The following is a 16,064-nucleotide window of genomic DNA, read 5'->3' as shown; positions in this document are numbered from 1 at the left end:
TTGACTTGAGTGCCATCAAACCCATAGGCCTAAGGTGGCATACTCCTATTAGAGTCTATATCCATTCGTTCGATTGTTCTCCTTCAGGAAAAGTGCCAAAAAGCAGCAGGAGAACATCTTTTTTGACCTGTTATCAATCATGGTCTAGTTTTTTTTGTGGCTTGCATGTTGGAAAGCATGAATGTAAGTATATGTGGTGAGAAAATTGGGTCAATTGAGGCAATTTTAGACCCATTTAGGCCTCTCAGGAGCAGCGTAGGAAAATTGTTTACCACAGAGTGAAGAGCTTTGTTTACAAGTGTCGAAAACTTCCGGCTCGGATAGCAAAAAAATCTACATGGTCATGATACAGAAAATTGATGGTCCCATGAAAGGCCAACTTGTCAGCTATCCGATGATGGGTAGCGTTTAGCTAGTGAAAACGTCTATCTAGACTTAGAGACCACATTAATTTACATTACTGATTTAGTCAATGGGGCTTTTAATGGGCATATGCTACCTTAAGACCCAAGGTCTTCCACAAAGACTGACCGCGAACCTCTCAAAATCGATGCTCGATTTGGACAATGGACTTGATGTTTCAAAGAATTGAAATAAATTCATTTTGGCAAGTTCAGAAAACTGGAGATAAATTTGTTAAAGTCTGCAAAAATGGCAGTCCTTATTCTACGCAGACCGTTGACCTAGTCATCTTCTTGAAACAATGTTTGATACGGACCAAATATTTTTTGCTTTTTACAACTAATTTACTGACATGACAAGAAGTGTTAAGAAGATGAAACCTAGTTTCAAAATGGAATCATCATTATTGAGCATAAAATCCTCTAGAAATTAATCTCAGTTCAATTTAGTTTTCAGTATTTAATCTTAGGTTTTTTTATTTTTATTTTTTTTTAACAGCTCCTTCAAAGTTGCTGGCATTTCCAAGATTTGTAATTTTAGAAATAAATCAGTTAAGAAATGAATGAATAAAAGTTAATTGAACTTGGGATCTCTTAATCTGAATTAAATTTCCATTCTAAATGCAAAAATTAAAGTAATTTCTTCAAACCTGCAACCAAAAAATTTTCCCAGTTTTATTAAAAATTATGATTATTCATGAACTGCAGGCAACCATCCAACATTTGAGATAACTAAGTTCAAACTAATTGTACATGTGTAATGCATAGTACCCGGTTTACTTTAACATGTTATTTAAAGGGTGTGAAGACTCGCCCGAAAAGAAACGTCTAATGCCGGTAATCTGACCTAGTTTCGAATGAGGTGTAACAGAAGTGTTAAACACCACCATCGATCCCATAAAATACCCACACAACTTGCTACCGTCAGTAATTAGACACTAGTGTACAGTCAGTACATACAGCTGCGGTCAATACCCACAGCACTGTGTACAAACAATACAGCGATGGACATCTCAGGTCCAGCTAAAGATAACAAGGTATCACGTTTCATTACTGTACTGTCTGCATTTTGTAGCGACACGAACAAAAACGTCACTTGCAAAGAAACGGAAAGTTAACTTTTTCAGATGACCGCACGCGGTTTGGGGCGAGTCTTCAATACCTTTAACTACTTCCAAATCCGAATGACCAGCATACAATTAAACATAAGTTTATAAATCCAATTATAGGATAATTAAAGAATATATATAAATATGAAAATCGGTATACAAGTTCTACCTTCTTAAAATATGTCAAACAACACATGTTCTCTGAAAATATTATAGTAACATGTAATGACAGGTATAATTATAATCAGGACAAAAATGTAACTGTGCAAATGCCTAATATGTCTAAAAATCTGTGAATTGAAGCACAAGTTTGACTTTTCAAAAACTAGCATGTGGTCTCAGAATATATTACATAATAACATGGAATGATAGGTGTTTAATCAGAAAATATATACCTGTGTAATGCTTAACTATTCAATAACAGGATAGTCTATAAAATCTGCTTTATTGGCTCCAATTATAGCACGCAATAGCTGGGAAATGTTTGTGATGATGTAATCGACCTGCGACAGTCGTAAATCGACCTCGGGCTCTACAATTAGCCTGCATAAGCTTCTTAACACCATTAGGCTCTTTGTGTAAACACTATGTGGACATTATGTTCATGTCTTCAGTGTAGTTAAATCATACAACGTTCACAGAGACCCTCATACAAGGAAAAATATGTGGAAGGCGTTGCAGACTAATTGGTAAAACGAAGTCATTTTACGACAAAGGCAGGTCGATTACGTAATCTCAAGAAACTTTTCCATGATAGCGTGCTATAGTTGGGGTCTATACAGCAGACCTATAAATGTGTCCACAATGGCTTGCCATAGCGCCTGGTTGCACTGTGATTGAGGTCACATGGTGTACACAATATAGCTGCTTTAAATCTGCAAACAAGTGCACCAGGTTTTGACCATTTTAAAGATAGATAAGATGGCTACCATATGTTTACAATATAACCTCGAGGGGCTTACCTATTCATTAAAAGGTGTACGTATTTATATTTCAGAATCTGCAAAACGGTGAAACACTGGAAAGCACCTTTGGGTACACTCTCCATCAGCAGAGGATCTATCATGCCTGCGAGGAAAATAAATAAAGTGACAAATGCGAGGAAAAAATTCAATTCATTTCATAAGTTCATTAAGGAATGACCACATCAAAATTCTGTAAACAAAGCAGCACATGATTTAAAATTAATGAGGAAAGGCAATTAGGGTATTGTAATGGTACTAATGAAACTCGGGACTCCTGCATAGATGATCACTTAATTGTACTGTAGTCACACCGTAAGAAACCGTCATTCAAAATGTACACACTACCAATCCTATGTGTAGGATTAGTCTCTTTTACATCGATTTAAGTTGGTCTTTCAATGTGGTTTTTTTTACTTTTTACTCCACAAAAAGGAATAAATGAAAAATGGTTAACAAGGAAATCAAGTAAAACAATCAGAAACAAAAGGAAAATACGAAGGATCTCTGAATTATTAAGCATTATGAACAAACCCACAAGATAAATGTTATTTTTTGAGACAATAATGATGGAAAAAATTCATACAATGCATGTACTTTTATTTATCATTTACAGAACGTTCTGGAAACTTATGATAACAAATATGATTAATGATACAATTCCAAAACAGCTTGCATCGAAACATTCACTTTGCATTTATCGGTAATTTTATTTCTTCTCCAAAATCGATGAATCATATTAAATCAGTTTTATTCCCCAGTTGTCATCGAATGCTGATAAATAAATGTATGAATACTCCGAAATAAGCAGGCGATCCAATATTTAATATGATCGGTCTCCTAAACTTTTCATTTGTCGCTCTGGTCTGAATCAGATCCATGCTTAACTTTGACCAAGCCAAGTCAGTCTCTCAAGGTGTTTCCTACCATTTTCCTGTTCTTTTCGTGCAACCTGTGTTATATTCTGTTTAATATTTAATATTTTTTCCATCAAAATTGATGAAGATAAACTCACTGGTCATGATGTCATATCCATCTGAGAGAAGCAACGCGTGTCTCTCTGTGGATTGGTGGATGATCTTCTTAAAGAGCTTTCAAAAACAAAATGGATTACAAAAAGGTGTTCAACTTTATTTAGAAACTGAATCATTTTTTTACTATCTGAAGAGTTCCAAACTACAAACCATGCTGGGGGGGGGGGGGAGATGGGGGGTGTGGGTGCCAGTGTGAAGGGCATTGTCATTTGCTAGCTACAGCATACAGCTTTGTCTGTATTCAGGATGATTATCTTTTAGCAACTTCTTGAGTTTGCATTTTCAATGTGTTGTATCATGCATGAAACATTATGTTGAAAAGAACAAAGATTTTTTTTTTGCTGGAATGCGATTACTGGTCCTATCCAGCCCTCAGTTGGTGGCAGTCTCTTCACAACTGAATTAAGCCTTTTGAACAAACCACAAGACAAAACAAGATTTTTTTTTGCGACAATGATGAAAAAGTTCATAGAATTCACACACTTTGTTTATCATTTACAGAACATTTTGGACAATTATGTTAACAAATATGATTAATGAACAAAGCAATGCGATAATAACTCTTATTCAACCCTCAGTTGGTGGCAGTCTCTATATAACCGTTTCTTTGCTTAGGGTGCCAGCTGGAAGCCACATTATCTAGTATCCCCTGTAACCATGGATAACGACCCAATTTGAATTTCTTTGTATCTTTCTCCGTCTGTTTCCTGTTGTTCATTTACAAAATTTATCAATGAAATATTATAATTGAAAGCTATTTCTAAAATCTGACATTTCCCAGTTAAAGTTTAAATTTAAATTTCTTTCTAACTTCCATTGTCTGTTGTTCATTTACAAAAGTTAAAACAAGAAACGTTATAACTTAATGTGTATTTTTTAATGAGGAAGCTCTCTTTTTAAAACCTCAAGAGAGTCTGGTGCAGTATTTTGGAACAAACTAACACTGTTTTAGCATAGCATAACATCACTTTTCATATAAGGTGTTCCTAGCCTAATGAGCATATACGAATCTGGGCAGAAGTGCTAATTGATATAAATGGACTACTAAAGCCAACTGCATCCTCTGAATCAGAAGAAATACTTCAAAAATTTTTGACATGCCTGAAGTAAATTTCTATGTCATTCACTTCCATGCCAGGTCTGATAAGACATTAATGTTGTCTGATGTTTCCGGAGATTTAGAGACATAATCTAAAACTTGCAATTTAACTATTGTTAAACTGGTTATATTTCCAGAAACTGTCACTTATCACTGATTATTGTAAATATTTGATGCATTATGTGAGAAACAAATAAATGAAATGAAAGAGCTGATAACATTTTTTAAGGGTAAAATCATGAATTTTGGTGGCTTCCAGAATTTTAGTTTAATAAAATAATCAGAAAGTATTGATCCAATTTTGTCGTAAATCAACTGCAAATAGTCATTTCAAGCCAATGTTTGCAACCGTGAACATTTGTAAATATTATTTGAACAATCATCATCACCCTAATTTGTGTTTTCCACTGCATCATGAAATATTTTTAAAAAAATAGTGATGGGATATACAATATATTTTTAATCTTGAATAAACCTTTTTAGTACAAAGAATGACTTGTTTAATAGCTGCAAACTCCTCTCACAGACAGGCAACTTTGTTATTTAAACATCATTATTTTCCACAACACCAAAGAAAGCAAAACAGGACGTTCAATGTTTGAAATAAGCAGAGGTAATTGCCAGAATCTCAAATCTTACCACAATTTGAAGAATGGGATTCTTAACCTCTTCACCAAGAGATAATTTCTGTTTGAAAAAAAAAGAGAAAAAAAAAGAGGATTTATGAATTTAACATCATCTAGAAGAGGTACATAACAAAATGCACAGATGGGATCCTGCAGGATTCATCTTAGAATAAGCAAAGACAATACGTTTAACTTCATATTAGCTGCCAAACTACCAATATCCAAGATTCATGTGTTAATTTACTTCTGTCAGCTTGAAAGCTGTGTTCTTTCGTTTTGTTCTTTGTTATTAGTATAAGTCAGCCTTGATAGATATATAGTAACAAGATCAATTTATATGACAAGGAGTAAAACCTGCCTGCCCAAAATCTCAATTGTAACATATTGCAACTCCCCCTCTCCCCCACGGATTAACATGAAGATGTTATAAATGGTTTGTCTTCCTACCTCCACAGCTCCGACAGAGATCACTGACTCACCCAGTGGAAGATTCTATCATCAAAAGAAGAAAGACGAAAACAATCAAACACAAAACTGTTATATTTATCGTCAGATCAAATACAGAAACACTCTTGTGCAGAGTGCAATAACAAAATCAATGGAATGCTGGCATGTATCGCAAGTTTATCCTACAGCAGTGGTAAATAAGCAAGTTGGAGTTGTGAATTATTGGAAATGACCAATGTTAAGGAGCATAATGTGTACTCTCACAAGACAAAACCTTGAAAACCTCTCTCTCTATCTACCCAATCCAAAAGTCTGTATGTGTAAACATGTTTTTTCTGTAAGCCCTAGACTACAGTGTAGGGTGGTGGGGGGTTGGGGTAAGAGAAGAGGGTAAGAAGAGAAAAGGGTGTTCAATTACAACAACTGACAGAATCTAGCTTTGTCAATATCATTTTTGTTTATTTATTTCCTCTTTCTAGATATTACATCAAAGCGGCATAGAATTGAGTTGCTATAGCAACAATCATGCCAGATGCAGGACTCCGGTACTAACTTTGTTTTGTTTTCTATGTTGGTAAGAAAGCAAAAGCCATGACCACACTGAAACTTAAACTGTCATTTTGTAACATTTTTGGCAATTATACTTGACTTTTGAATCTAACCTCGGCGGTGATAATTATCCAAATCTGATCGTTTAAGCTGAATCGGACCTAAAATGTTACAAACTTTCCCGATGATTACAGTTGCTTCTTACAAGTAGCAGACACACCAACAACTGTTAGATGGGTCGAGCGATATCTTAGCAATGTATTGCAACTTGACATGTAGGGTTCATTTAGTAGTCATTTTGAAGTCATGTATCTAATTGCCTTTATTGGCTCACACAAAGTTAACAAGGTACACCATTCCTGCATATTTGGCCCAAAAGTCAGATTGATGCTTAATCATGTTGCATAAATATTAAACAATATTTAACATAATATTAGCAATCCTGTACAAACCATATAATCTGGAAATAGTGCCACTAAGATTACAGATAAGGGGACTGAGTTCTTTCAGCCATTTATTCAGAAGTGATTCTCTTTCTGTTGATGCCCAGAATGTATCAGATACAACAAGATACTTTGACTCTCCCTCTCTCTCTCTCTCTCTCTGAAGAAAACTTGTTATTGGTAGTAAATAATTTTCCCCATCCCTGCTTTAAAATATGTTTTATTTACATTATGGGTTGTCTTCTTTGTTTTCTTGACTTTAAAAGGTTTTAGTGCTCCTGTTCTCTTCTCAGTTCTGCATCCATACTGAGAGATTCCTTCTCTCTCCATCACCTCGGCAAAACTCCTGACATTTCTCAGTAGAGGATCGATGGTATCTAAAAAGGCAAGGATTAAATTCAAAGTGAATTTTAATAGACTATCATAATAATAATAATACATAATTTTTATATAGCGCCAAACAAACTATGAAATCATTCTCGTAGTGCTTAACGTAATCATAACAATTATAAGATATATGCTTTGGTGAAAAGATACATTTTGAGAGCTGATTTGAAACCGTTCACAGTATTGCACATTTTGACATGTTTTGGAAGTGAGTTCCACAGGCACGGTGCACTGGATGCACTATGTGTGGCTCGTGAATTGTTGACTAAAATGGCCTGAAAGCACAAAGAGAGTCTGACCTGAAATGGCAGGTAAATGGGAGTCAAGGTAACTGTGACAAAGAACCTTGTGATATCAACTGCTTTATTAGTTTTAACACATTCAGGTGCAATCAGATACGTTAACAAGCTTTGACCTAATCTGGTTCTGAAAATATTATAAATACCCCGAAAAAATCGCTAACATTCGATTTTTATGTTAACCTGTCAGTCTGTATACGCTCGCTTTGAAAATTGGCCCCTAAGGCCTAACCACAATGTACAGCGAGCCGCCATTGATTATGTAATACGCCTGTGTGTGCATTTTGAAATTAAGATTGACTCAATTTGGTGTTTATATTCTTTGTATACGATCGAACAAATTTCCATTTTTCTTTTTTCTTTTTGCAGCAGTTAAGAAAAAATGTAACATATGTATGAGAATTGTTGAAAGTGAAAATATATTTTCATGTACATTACTTTGTTTATCTGAGACATATTCCGGATAATATTTCATGCTTCGTATCACACAATCGTAATTCAAGACATCCCCTGCCAGTTCGTGGAATATTATACACTTCCTGTAAAGTAAACGAAAAAAATTGTGACGCGTTTCTACTCGTCCGATCACAACTCACTACTTTATTTCTTTGATAAACTAGAACTCTCAACCGAAAAACATCTTGTAAAGAGTCTTCTTTTTTTTTGCGTTGCTTCGAAAAAGAAACAGATTCAAGTGAGAATATAGCTAGACTACTTGACTCAATGCTTTTCCTCTAGTATATATATGATAATACAGATCTTTGCACTATTAACCTTTTCAAAACCACAAATGCAAAAATGCGTCATAGTTTCAATGCTGTAAAAATAGTTGCATCCTTCGGGAATTTGATATTTGGAAGGTTCCCTTTCTTTTGAAATGATCATGCCTACAAGGTTTTTCCAAAGCTTTTTCTCTATTCCTCTGATATGAAATGGGCCAATCTCTGTAAACTAAAAGAAATCAGTCAGACATTTCAACCTATCTGTACGTCCGTAATGTATGCCCATTCCCAAGTGATTTTACAGAAAATTCTGTGTTACTTTGAGAGGAATGGAGGTTACTTTGCAAGAAGAACATTTTTACCTCTCCTTGGAAACTGTAAGGCAAGCATAGTGAAGAACTTTAACTAAACAAAACTTCTTGATTCCTGTAGGTCCTCTGTAGCGTGAGTTCGTATTCAAGTGGTATGGACAGAGAATAGCTGTGGAAATAATAACACCAAAATGTATAGATCTTTACACAAGTCTAATTAGGTTGATTATCTAATTAGGTTGTTTCTAATTAGGTTGTATCTAATTAGGTTGATTATCTAATTAGGTTGTTTCTAATTAGGTTGTATCTAATTAGGTTGATTATCTAATTAGGTTGTTGTATAATTAGGTTAGATTATCTAATTAGGTAATGATCTAATTAGGTTGATTATCAGTTATAAAAGCCCAATCATAACACCAAAACTTGACAACGTTGCAAATCTGTTCTTAAAATACATATCTTTTTGAATATTGCTCTATGGGAGACATATCTAATGAATAAATGGATGGATGAATGGATGAATGAATGAATGAATAATGATAATGTTTACCAGTGGTCATTTGTAATCCGTCGTTAACCAAAACGTGAAAAAATTCCTCATTCTTCCTGTCCTTGACGAGTCGAAAATCCTGAAAAATGAGATTTGGTGATGAATATTCATAAATGGATATTGACAGAGAAGTAGTGATTTTTGACCATTTTATACTGTATACAATGCCCAAATAATATGAAAACAAATTGTTAAACTAAAAATCTATCTCTCCTCCTCCTCTCAATCCTTCCTCTCCCTCCTATTCCCCCTTTTTACCCATTTTGTTTTCTACATTACTCTTACAACTAGATTGAGCACATATGATGTCTTTAACTCCACCACAGATATTATCCCCCTCCCCCTTCCACCAAACAAAAACCAATATATTATATTAGCATAAGCAACAGCTATTCAATATATCAAACAGATGCTTCCATCTCTGAAGGAATCCCCTCCAGGAAACAAACATCAGACCTAGGAAGAGACTTGAGTCATTCCCCAAAGAATACCTCTACCTCACTAATTGGGTCATTTACTTAATACACAACAGATTACCCCCCCCCTCCCCCAAACAACCAATAGGGGTGAGCCCCAACATCAAACAGGGTTCCCCTCCCTCTATTCTTTTACTGGTAAGTATAAGGCATTGGATGTTCTTTGACTTGTAACAATACAATTCCCTCTCTGCATTACTCATTGGGTGAGGTACCTATAACCAACATAACAGATACCATCTGCAACAAATATGGGGACTCCCCCTTCCCACCCCCCCCCTTCCCACACCACTGACACTGAGCAGGGTCTCCCTCCCTCTAATTATATAATGCCCAAATTGTAAGGCATTGGATGTTCTTTGACCCATTACCAAATAATGCATTTTTCTACTATTGATTAGATCATTGACTAGTATACAAAATCTAGTATACAACATAACAGGTAGATGCCGTCTGCAACACATGGGCCACAAACATAGGCCAAGCAAAGTCCCTTTGCTTTGTTCAGAAAATTCACCAGTTTTTGAGATGTAAGATTACCATACGATCAACAACAAATATTAATCAGCATGTGATAGATTCTTCTTCTAGCTGTCACAAGTTACAGAGATCTATATATGTTTATTACAAACTCCAAATTTAGTTTTAATGGGGAAAGACTTACCACTATTTGAATGTATCTGGCCTCTTCCAAATGTTTCCCTTCGTAGCAAGTCTATCAAAATCAAGTCAAATAGAGTCAAGTTAAATCAAATCAAATCTATAAATCTAATCAGATAGCCATCAAAAAAGTAAAAGAAAAAAAACACATCAGAGGGAGTGCTTAGGTACTTTGTATATCTTGGGAATTTGTGATTTTATTTAACTGCAACAAGCTGTTGTAAATAGTAGTATACCACAGGTTTGAAATAATTTTCTACAAGGGTCAGACAAAAACATTCCCTGGAGCGAGGGGGGTGGGGGGCTTAAAAAAAAAGGACCAAGATCTCTCTTTACGTATATTGAACAATGTTTAGGGTAGGCCTGTATGAGGTGTTCCTTGGAGCAAGGGGAGGGGGGGGGGCAAAAGTGGACCAAGATCTCACTATATGCATATTAATCAATGTAAAGGGTAGGCCTGCATACCCAAATATAGTGTAAGATTATGAGTTTATTTGCAGGTCAGATTCAGGCTGCTTCAGTAAGATCCCCTGTGCTCTACCACGAATTGAGAATTTTTAATATTTGATACATTATCACCTTACCTCAATGGTCTTTGCGGCTATAAGTTTTCTTCCATGTTCACTCATGAGGGCCTGTGAAGATAGAGAACCAGAAAGCCAGTGAGTTGGCCTAATGATTTCTTGACACATTTTGTATGAGAACATTAAACAGTAACACTTCAAACAAGATTTCTTATAGAATCAAGTAATAAGTTCATCATCCAAGCTTTTCTTTTGAGAGTTATAATTTCTACAAGGCTTTCAGACCTGTATTAACCTAGCATAAACTTCAACAAAGATGTTCTTCCTTGAGTTATCATGTCTACAAGGTTTTCAGACTTTGACCTCTGTTGACCTTTTGACTTTCACAGTATAGTTCTTGTACACAATAAGACGGATCCACATAACCAAGCACGAAGTTGATCCACCTTTTGAACCTTTTGAGGTACTGTGTTTACAAGCAGGTCTCACACACACACACACCCATGTTTGTATTACATTCAGACCGAGGACCCCATTGTTCCATTTCCATTGTTCAAATCCACGTACCCTAACCTTAACAATACCCCATACAATAGAATTCTTCCGAGGACGTGGTGATTCTTTAGAAATCACAACCGAGGACCTGGAATTCTTTTGTTCAAGTCCTCGGTCAGAATACAAAACAAACGCACACACGCACGCACGCACACGCACACACACAACCACCACTGCATAGATTCGTTTTGCATCTGGCAAGGAACCAAAAGCTGAGAGGGGTAACGAGATACCTGTTAGAATATTCGGAAAAGTAAGTTTGAAAAGAGGAATAATTGTTTGGCCGGACTTGGATTTGAAACATAAGATCCTAGGATTCCCAATGATTGGAATATGTGGATTTCAAATCCTATTGGAAGGAGATCGACTTTCAGAAAATCAAATATATACACAAAATTCACTTTTGAGTTACCTCCAATTTGGCGAAAAAGTATGACACAGAAAGTTAGAGGATGACATAGGCAGAAATTTTAGTCTTAATATGTACTAGTCAAAGAAAAACAGATAATATTTGATTGCTAGTTATGGTATTAAATATGCTTAATCTTTGGAAATCTCCCTTGATGGATAATTTGAGGACATTATCATCTTCTCTGCAGTGCCAGTCCAAATCTTAAATATTAATCACTTGCCCTTTTTTTTGTCCCTGACAAAAATTTGTGACACACTGTAAACATGTCATCTGAGGCTGTAAAAGTCCCATTGTGCTATGTGTTGCATCTGGGAAATGACCTAATGGTCTGTGTGTATTAGACTATATAGTCCAGTCACTTAAGCTGATGAACCTTGGCTGCTTTAATGGGTAGTTTCTCAATACTGGACAGTGTTATCAAAATACAACCTGCACTGATAGCAGTGTTTCTTAACTGTCTGTAACTTATCAAATTGAGTTTGTGCCCAAAGTCATCTCTCTTAATACATGCTCTCTGCTGGGATCATATATGTAGACAACTATAAGCCTACTTTATTTTTAAGTAGAACCATGCTTTTTTGAAGATAAAGTTTCCTTGACTTTTTGAATTACAAGTATATTAAGTGTTATGCTTTGCCTCATAGCATGTGCCACCATAAAGGCATCTTTTACACATGCTCTATGCAGAGGTTATATATGTAGACAACTATAAGTCTACTTTATTTTTTAAGTAGAACCATGCTTTTTAGAAGATCAAGTTTCCTTTACTTCTTTAAATAACAAGTATATTTAAGTGTTATGCTTTGCCTCATGGCAAGTGCCACAATAAAGCCAAATATTAATAATTATTAGTTAAAGAGCCATCAGAAAGCCATCTGATATAATTTCTCTTACCATATAAGGAGTAAACACCTCCTTTGGGTTATGCCGGTGTTTCTGGAAGAACTCGATGGAATCCTCGAGCACGTCCTTCGACTGTTTAAAGTGTTTATCTTGATTCGCTGTACAGAAGGAAAAAAAGAGATAATACAACATTACATGGTTTGAATATTTAAAGGGTCAACTCTTTGGTATGTGTGACACCATCCGCATCAAGAGACAGAAGTCCTTAATACCATAAATAACCATATTTAAATAGAACAAATAGTCCAGGCTGAAAATTATGTTTTCACTGATAATTGAAGAACATTCATTACCTAAGTTACCTAAAATTTGTTTTCGAGTTATTGAAATTTGTCCCAGTTTTTACAATAAATTAAAACTTTTAGGTGTGACACTGTGGTCACACACTGTAACAAAACGTCTTCTTCATTTTCTTCTTTTAAACATAAGGGTAACAGGAAAACCCAATAGATTTATTCTGGTAGTGAGGTGGGTGCAGGGGCGTAGCGAAGGTTTTTTTGTTGGGGGGGTGTGGAGAATTTGATTTGCCGACGGATCTGGAAGTGGTGACTGAAATGGGGTAGGGGTCTAAGGGGAGGGGGTGTCCCCCTCCCCTTTGACAATTTTTTAGTTTTGAAACGTCCTCAGATGCAATCTGGTGCATATTTTAAGTCAAATTTGATTTGCCGACGGATCTTCAAGTGGTGACTGAAATGGGGGAGGGGTCTAAGAAAGTTTAAGAAAATCTAAGAAAATTTAAGAAAACTTTTAGTTTTGAAACGTCCTTAGATGCAATCTGGTGTATATTTTAAGTCAAATTTGATTTGCCGACGGATCTGGAAGTGGTGACTGAAATGGGGGAGGGGTCTATGGGGAGGGGTGCCCCCTCCCCTTTGGCAATTTTTTAGTTTTGAAACGTCCTTAGATGCAATCTGGTGCATATTTTAAGTCAAATTTGATTTGCCGACGGATCTTGAAGTGGTGACTGAAATGGGGGAGGGGTCTAAGAAAATTTAAGAAAATTTTTAGTTTTGAAACGTCCTTAGATGCAATCTGGTGTATAGTTTAAGTCAAATTTGATTTGCCGACGGATCTTGAAGTGGTGACTGAAATGGGGGAGGGGTCTATGGGGAGGGGTGCCCCCTCCCCTTTGGCAATTTTTTAGTTTTGAAACGTCCTTAGATGCAATCTGGTGCATATTTTAAGTCAAATTTGATTTGCCGACGGATCTTGAAGTGGTGACTGAAATGGGGGAGGGGTCTAAGAAAATTTAAGAAAATCTAAGAAAATTTAAGAAAATTTTTAGTTTTGAAACGTCCTTAGATGCAATCTGGTGTATATTTTAAGTCAAATTTGATTTGCCGACGGATCTTGAAGTGGTGACTGAAATGGGGGAGGGGTCTAAGGGGAGGGGGTGTCCCCCTCTCCTTTGGCAAATTTTTAGTTTTGAAACGCCCTTAGATGCAATCTGGTGCATATTTTAAGTCAAATTTGATTTGCCGACGGATCTTGAAGTGGTGACTGAAATGGGGGAAGGGTCTAAGGGGAGGGGGCGTCCCCCTCCCTTTTGGAAAATTTTTAGTTTTGAAACGTCCTTAGATGCAATCTGGTGCATATTTTAAGTCAAATTTGATTGGCCGGCGGATCTGGAAGTGGTGACTGGAATGGGGGAGGGGTCTAAGGGTAGGGGGTCTACCCATCCCCTTTGGAAAATTTTTAGTTTTGAAACGTCCTTAAATGCAATCTGGTGCATATTTTAAGTCAAATTTGGCACGGAAGAAGCTCCCGTTCTCCTTTTCTCTATTCAGCTTTCCTTCTTTCTTCCCCTTCCGCTCTCTTCACCTTTTCTCCTTTTGCCGACAGACCCAAAATTTGCCGACAGCGACCAAATTATTGGGGGGGTGTGACACCCCCCCCACACCCCCCCGCTTGCTACGCCCTTGGGTGGGTGGGGCGAGGGAGGGGCATAGATGTTAAGTCATCGTTACCAGGTATGTAAAGGGAGAATTCCCTTTTGAGAAATTTTGCAAAAAGGTGCTATATTTAGAAACTTTTGAAACACTCTTGAAAATGTTTCATCTCTTCAAGTTGTACAGCCATACAAGTTATATATTTATGAACTGCACACTAGGATTTTATGTAATATTGTGTCTGCCAGTTACGGGGGGGGGGGGGGGGTTAGTGGCAGCTGAGCCTCCTAGAAGTGTATTTGTTTGTGCCACTGCCTATTAAGGAGTTGTTCATTTTACAGACTATCACACATCAAAATTTGAAGAATACATTGGATAGAAGGATTGATGTATATTTTGAAGAACAAAATGAATATAGGGAAGCTTTGAAAAGGTGCACGGTGAAAAAGCAAAACTTGCAGTTTAATGAAGAGTATATCACATTTCTGAATGACTGTTGCCCACCCAGGAATATCTTGAAATATTTAGCAAATTGTGTCATTGGCTAATATAGGAGGCTATCTTCAACTGGCATTGCACATACCAAGCTAAAGCATGGAGCAGCATTTGGTTGTCAATTTATTGTGAGAGATTTCCATAACTGCTTGCCTCGACATCTAACTTCACTTGGTCAAGCGAAAAATATGCTTTTTTGGGGTTTATGTCCCCTTTGATTTTTCAAAAGACTAATGTCAGCCTTGTGGCGCAGATGGTACAGCCACTATTTTGTTTGTCAAACTTTCACATGATGGAACAGCTGGTGAAGCCGCATGAAATGACTTTCATCGGATAGAAACTTAAATCTAAATCTTTACCAGACGTTTTCGATTCTGTAAAAAAGTCTCCCATCGCTTTTGCCTGAAAATGAAATGTATAAAAAAGAAGTTAATCTAAAAAAAAATTCTAGAAAACACTATATCAATGTTAATTATTTTGAATGGAAAATTGTAAAGCTTGAGGGAACTTGGCCTAATAGTTAACTATTATCCCAGTTTTGCTGTAAGTTCCTCTATGCTACTCACTAACTTGTGTCATGGCATCAATTTGAAATTGCTCAGAATGAAATGGATTTAGCAAGCATTTACACAGTTTGAAAGCTTGTACTTGATTTTATGAAATGATGAAACGAATGTGAGAGATGACTTTAGCGTAAGGCAACCATATTTTCCTGACAGTAATCGGGGACATTTATTGCGTGAATGATATGGGGGAGGGGTATGAGAGGCAGGGGTGTCCCCCTTCCCTTTGGAAAATTTTCAAGTGCCTAAGGTGCTTCGATGTCAAAATGGTGATACTTAGAAGTACTTTTTAAATCAATTTTATTTTCAAAAATTTATCTTTTTCTTAGATAAAATTTACTTACTTTACGAAAGAGTGCTAGGCTAGATCAATCTTGCATATTCCACTTTACACTGGCCCACCTGAAATACTGGTTAGTTCCGTTCTGCGACTGCACACTTGACTAAATTTTGTTTTTACCATTAATTTACTAATAATGTGGGATATTTTCGAAATTCCTGAACATCTTGACGAATTGGGGACATTTTCGGGGACACTTGTTCATCGGGGACAGCACACTGTAATCAGGGACTGTCCCCGAAAATCGGGGACGTCTGGTCACCTTACGTTAATTGTATCCTGTTAGCGCATGCAGAAGATGGGATCAT

The 16,064-nt window shown here is 36.4% G+C and overlaps 1 protein-coding gene across 2 annotated transcripts in view; it reads right to left on the bottom strand.

Annotated features, from left to right (window-relative positions):
- LOC139981378 (uncharacterized) overlaps positions 1-16,064 on the bottom strand; it is a 31,656-nt gene that overhangs the window by 6,826 nt on the left and 8,766 nt on the right. For both annotated transcript variants that reach the window (XM_071993743.1, XM_071993742.1), the window contains exons 8-19: positions 15,213-15,255; positions 12,461-12,567; positions 10,660-10,710; positions 10,080-10,130; positions 8,940-9,018; positions 8,441-8,558; positions 7,795-7,895; positions 6,899-7,047; positions 5,679-5,723; positions 5,245-5,292; positions 3,488-3,563; positions 2,473-2,578 (exon numbers count right to left, since the gene is read on the bottom strand). In XM_071993743.1, the coding sequence (XP_071849844.1) occupies positions 2,473-2,578; positions 3,488-3,563; positions 5,245-5,292; positions 5,679-5,723; positions 6,899-7,047; positions 7,795-7,895; positions 8,441-8,558; positions 8,940-9,018; positions 10,080-10,130; positions 10,660-10,710; positions 12,461-12,567; positions 15,213-15,255 (974 nt within the window). The remainder of the gene's footprint in view (positions 1-2,472; positions 2,579-3,487; positions 3,564-5,244; positions 5,293-5,678; positions 5,724-6,898; positions 7,048-7,794; positions 7,896-8,440; positions 8,559-8,939; positions 9,019-10,079; positions 10,131-10,659; positions 10,711-12,460; positions 12,568-15,212; positions 15,256-16,064) is intronic.

This window comes from Apostichopus japonicus, chromosome 15 (assembly GCF_037975245.1).
Source record: "Apostichopus japonicus isolate 1M-3 chromosome 15, ASM3797524v1, whole genome shotgun sequence".
Taxonomy (NCBI): Eukaryota; Metazoa; Echinodermata; class Holothuroidea; order Aspidochirotida; family Stichopodidae; genus Apostichopus; species Apostichopus japonicus.
This window is presented reverse-complemented; position numbering and strand designations above follow the sequence as displayed.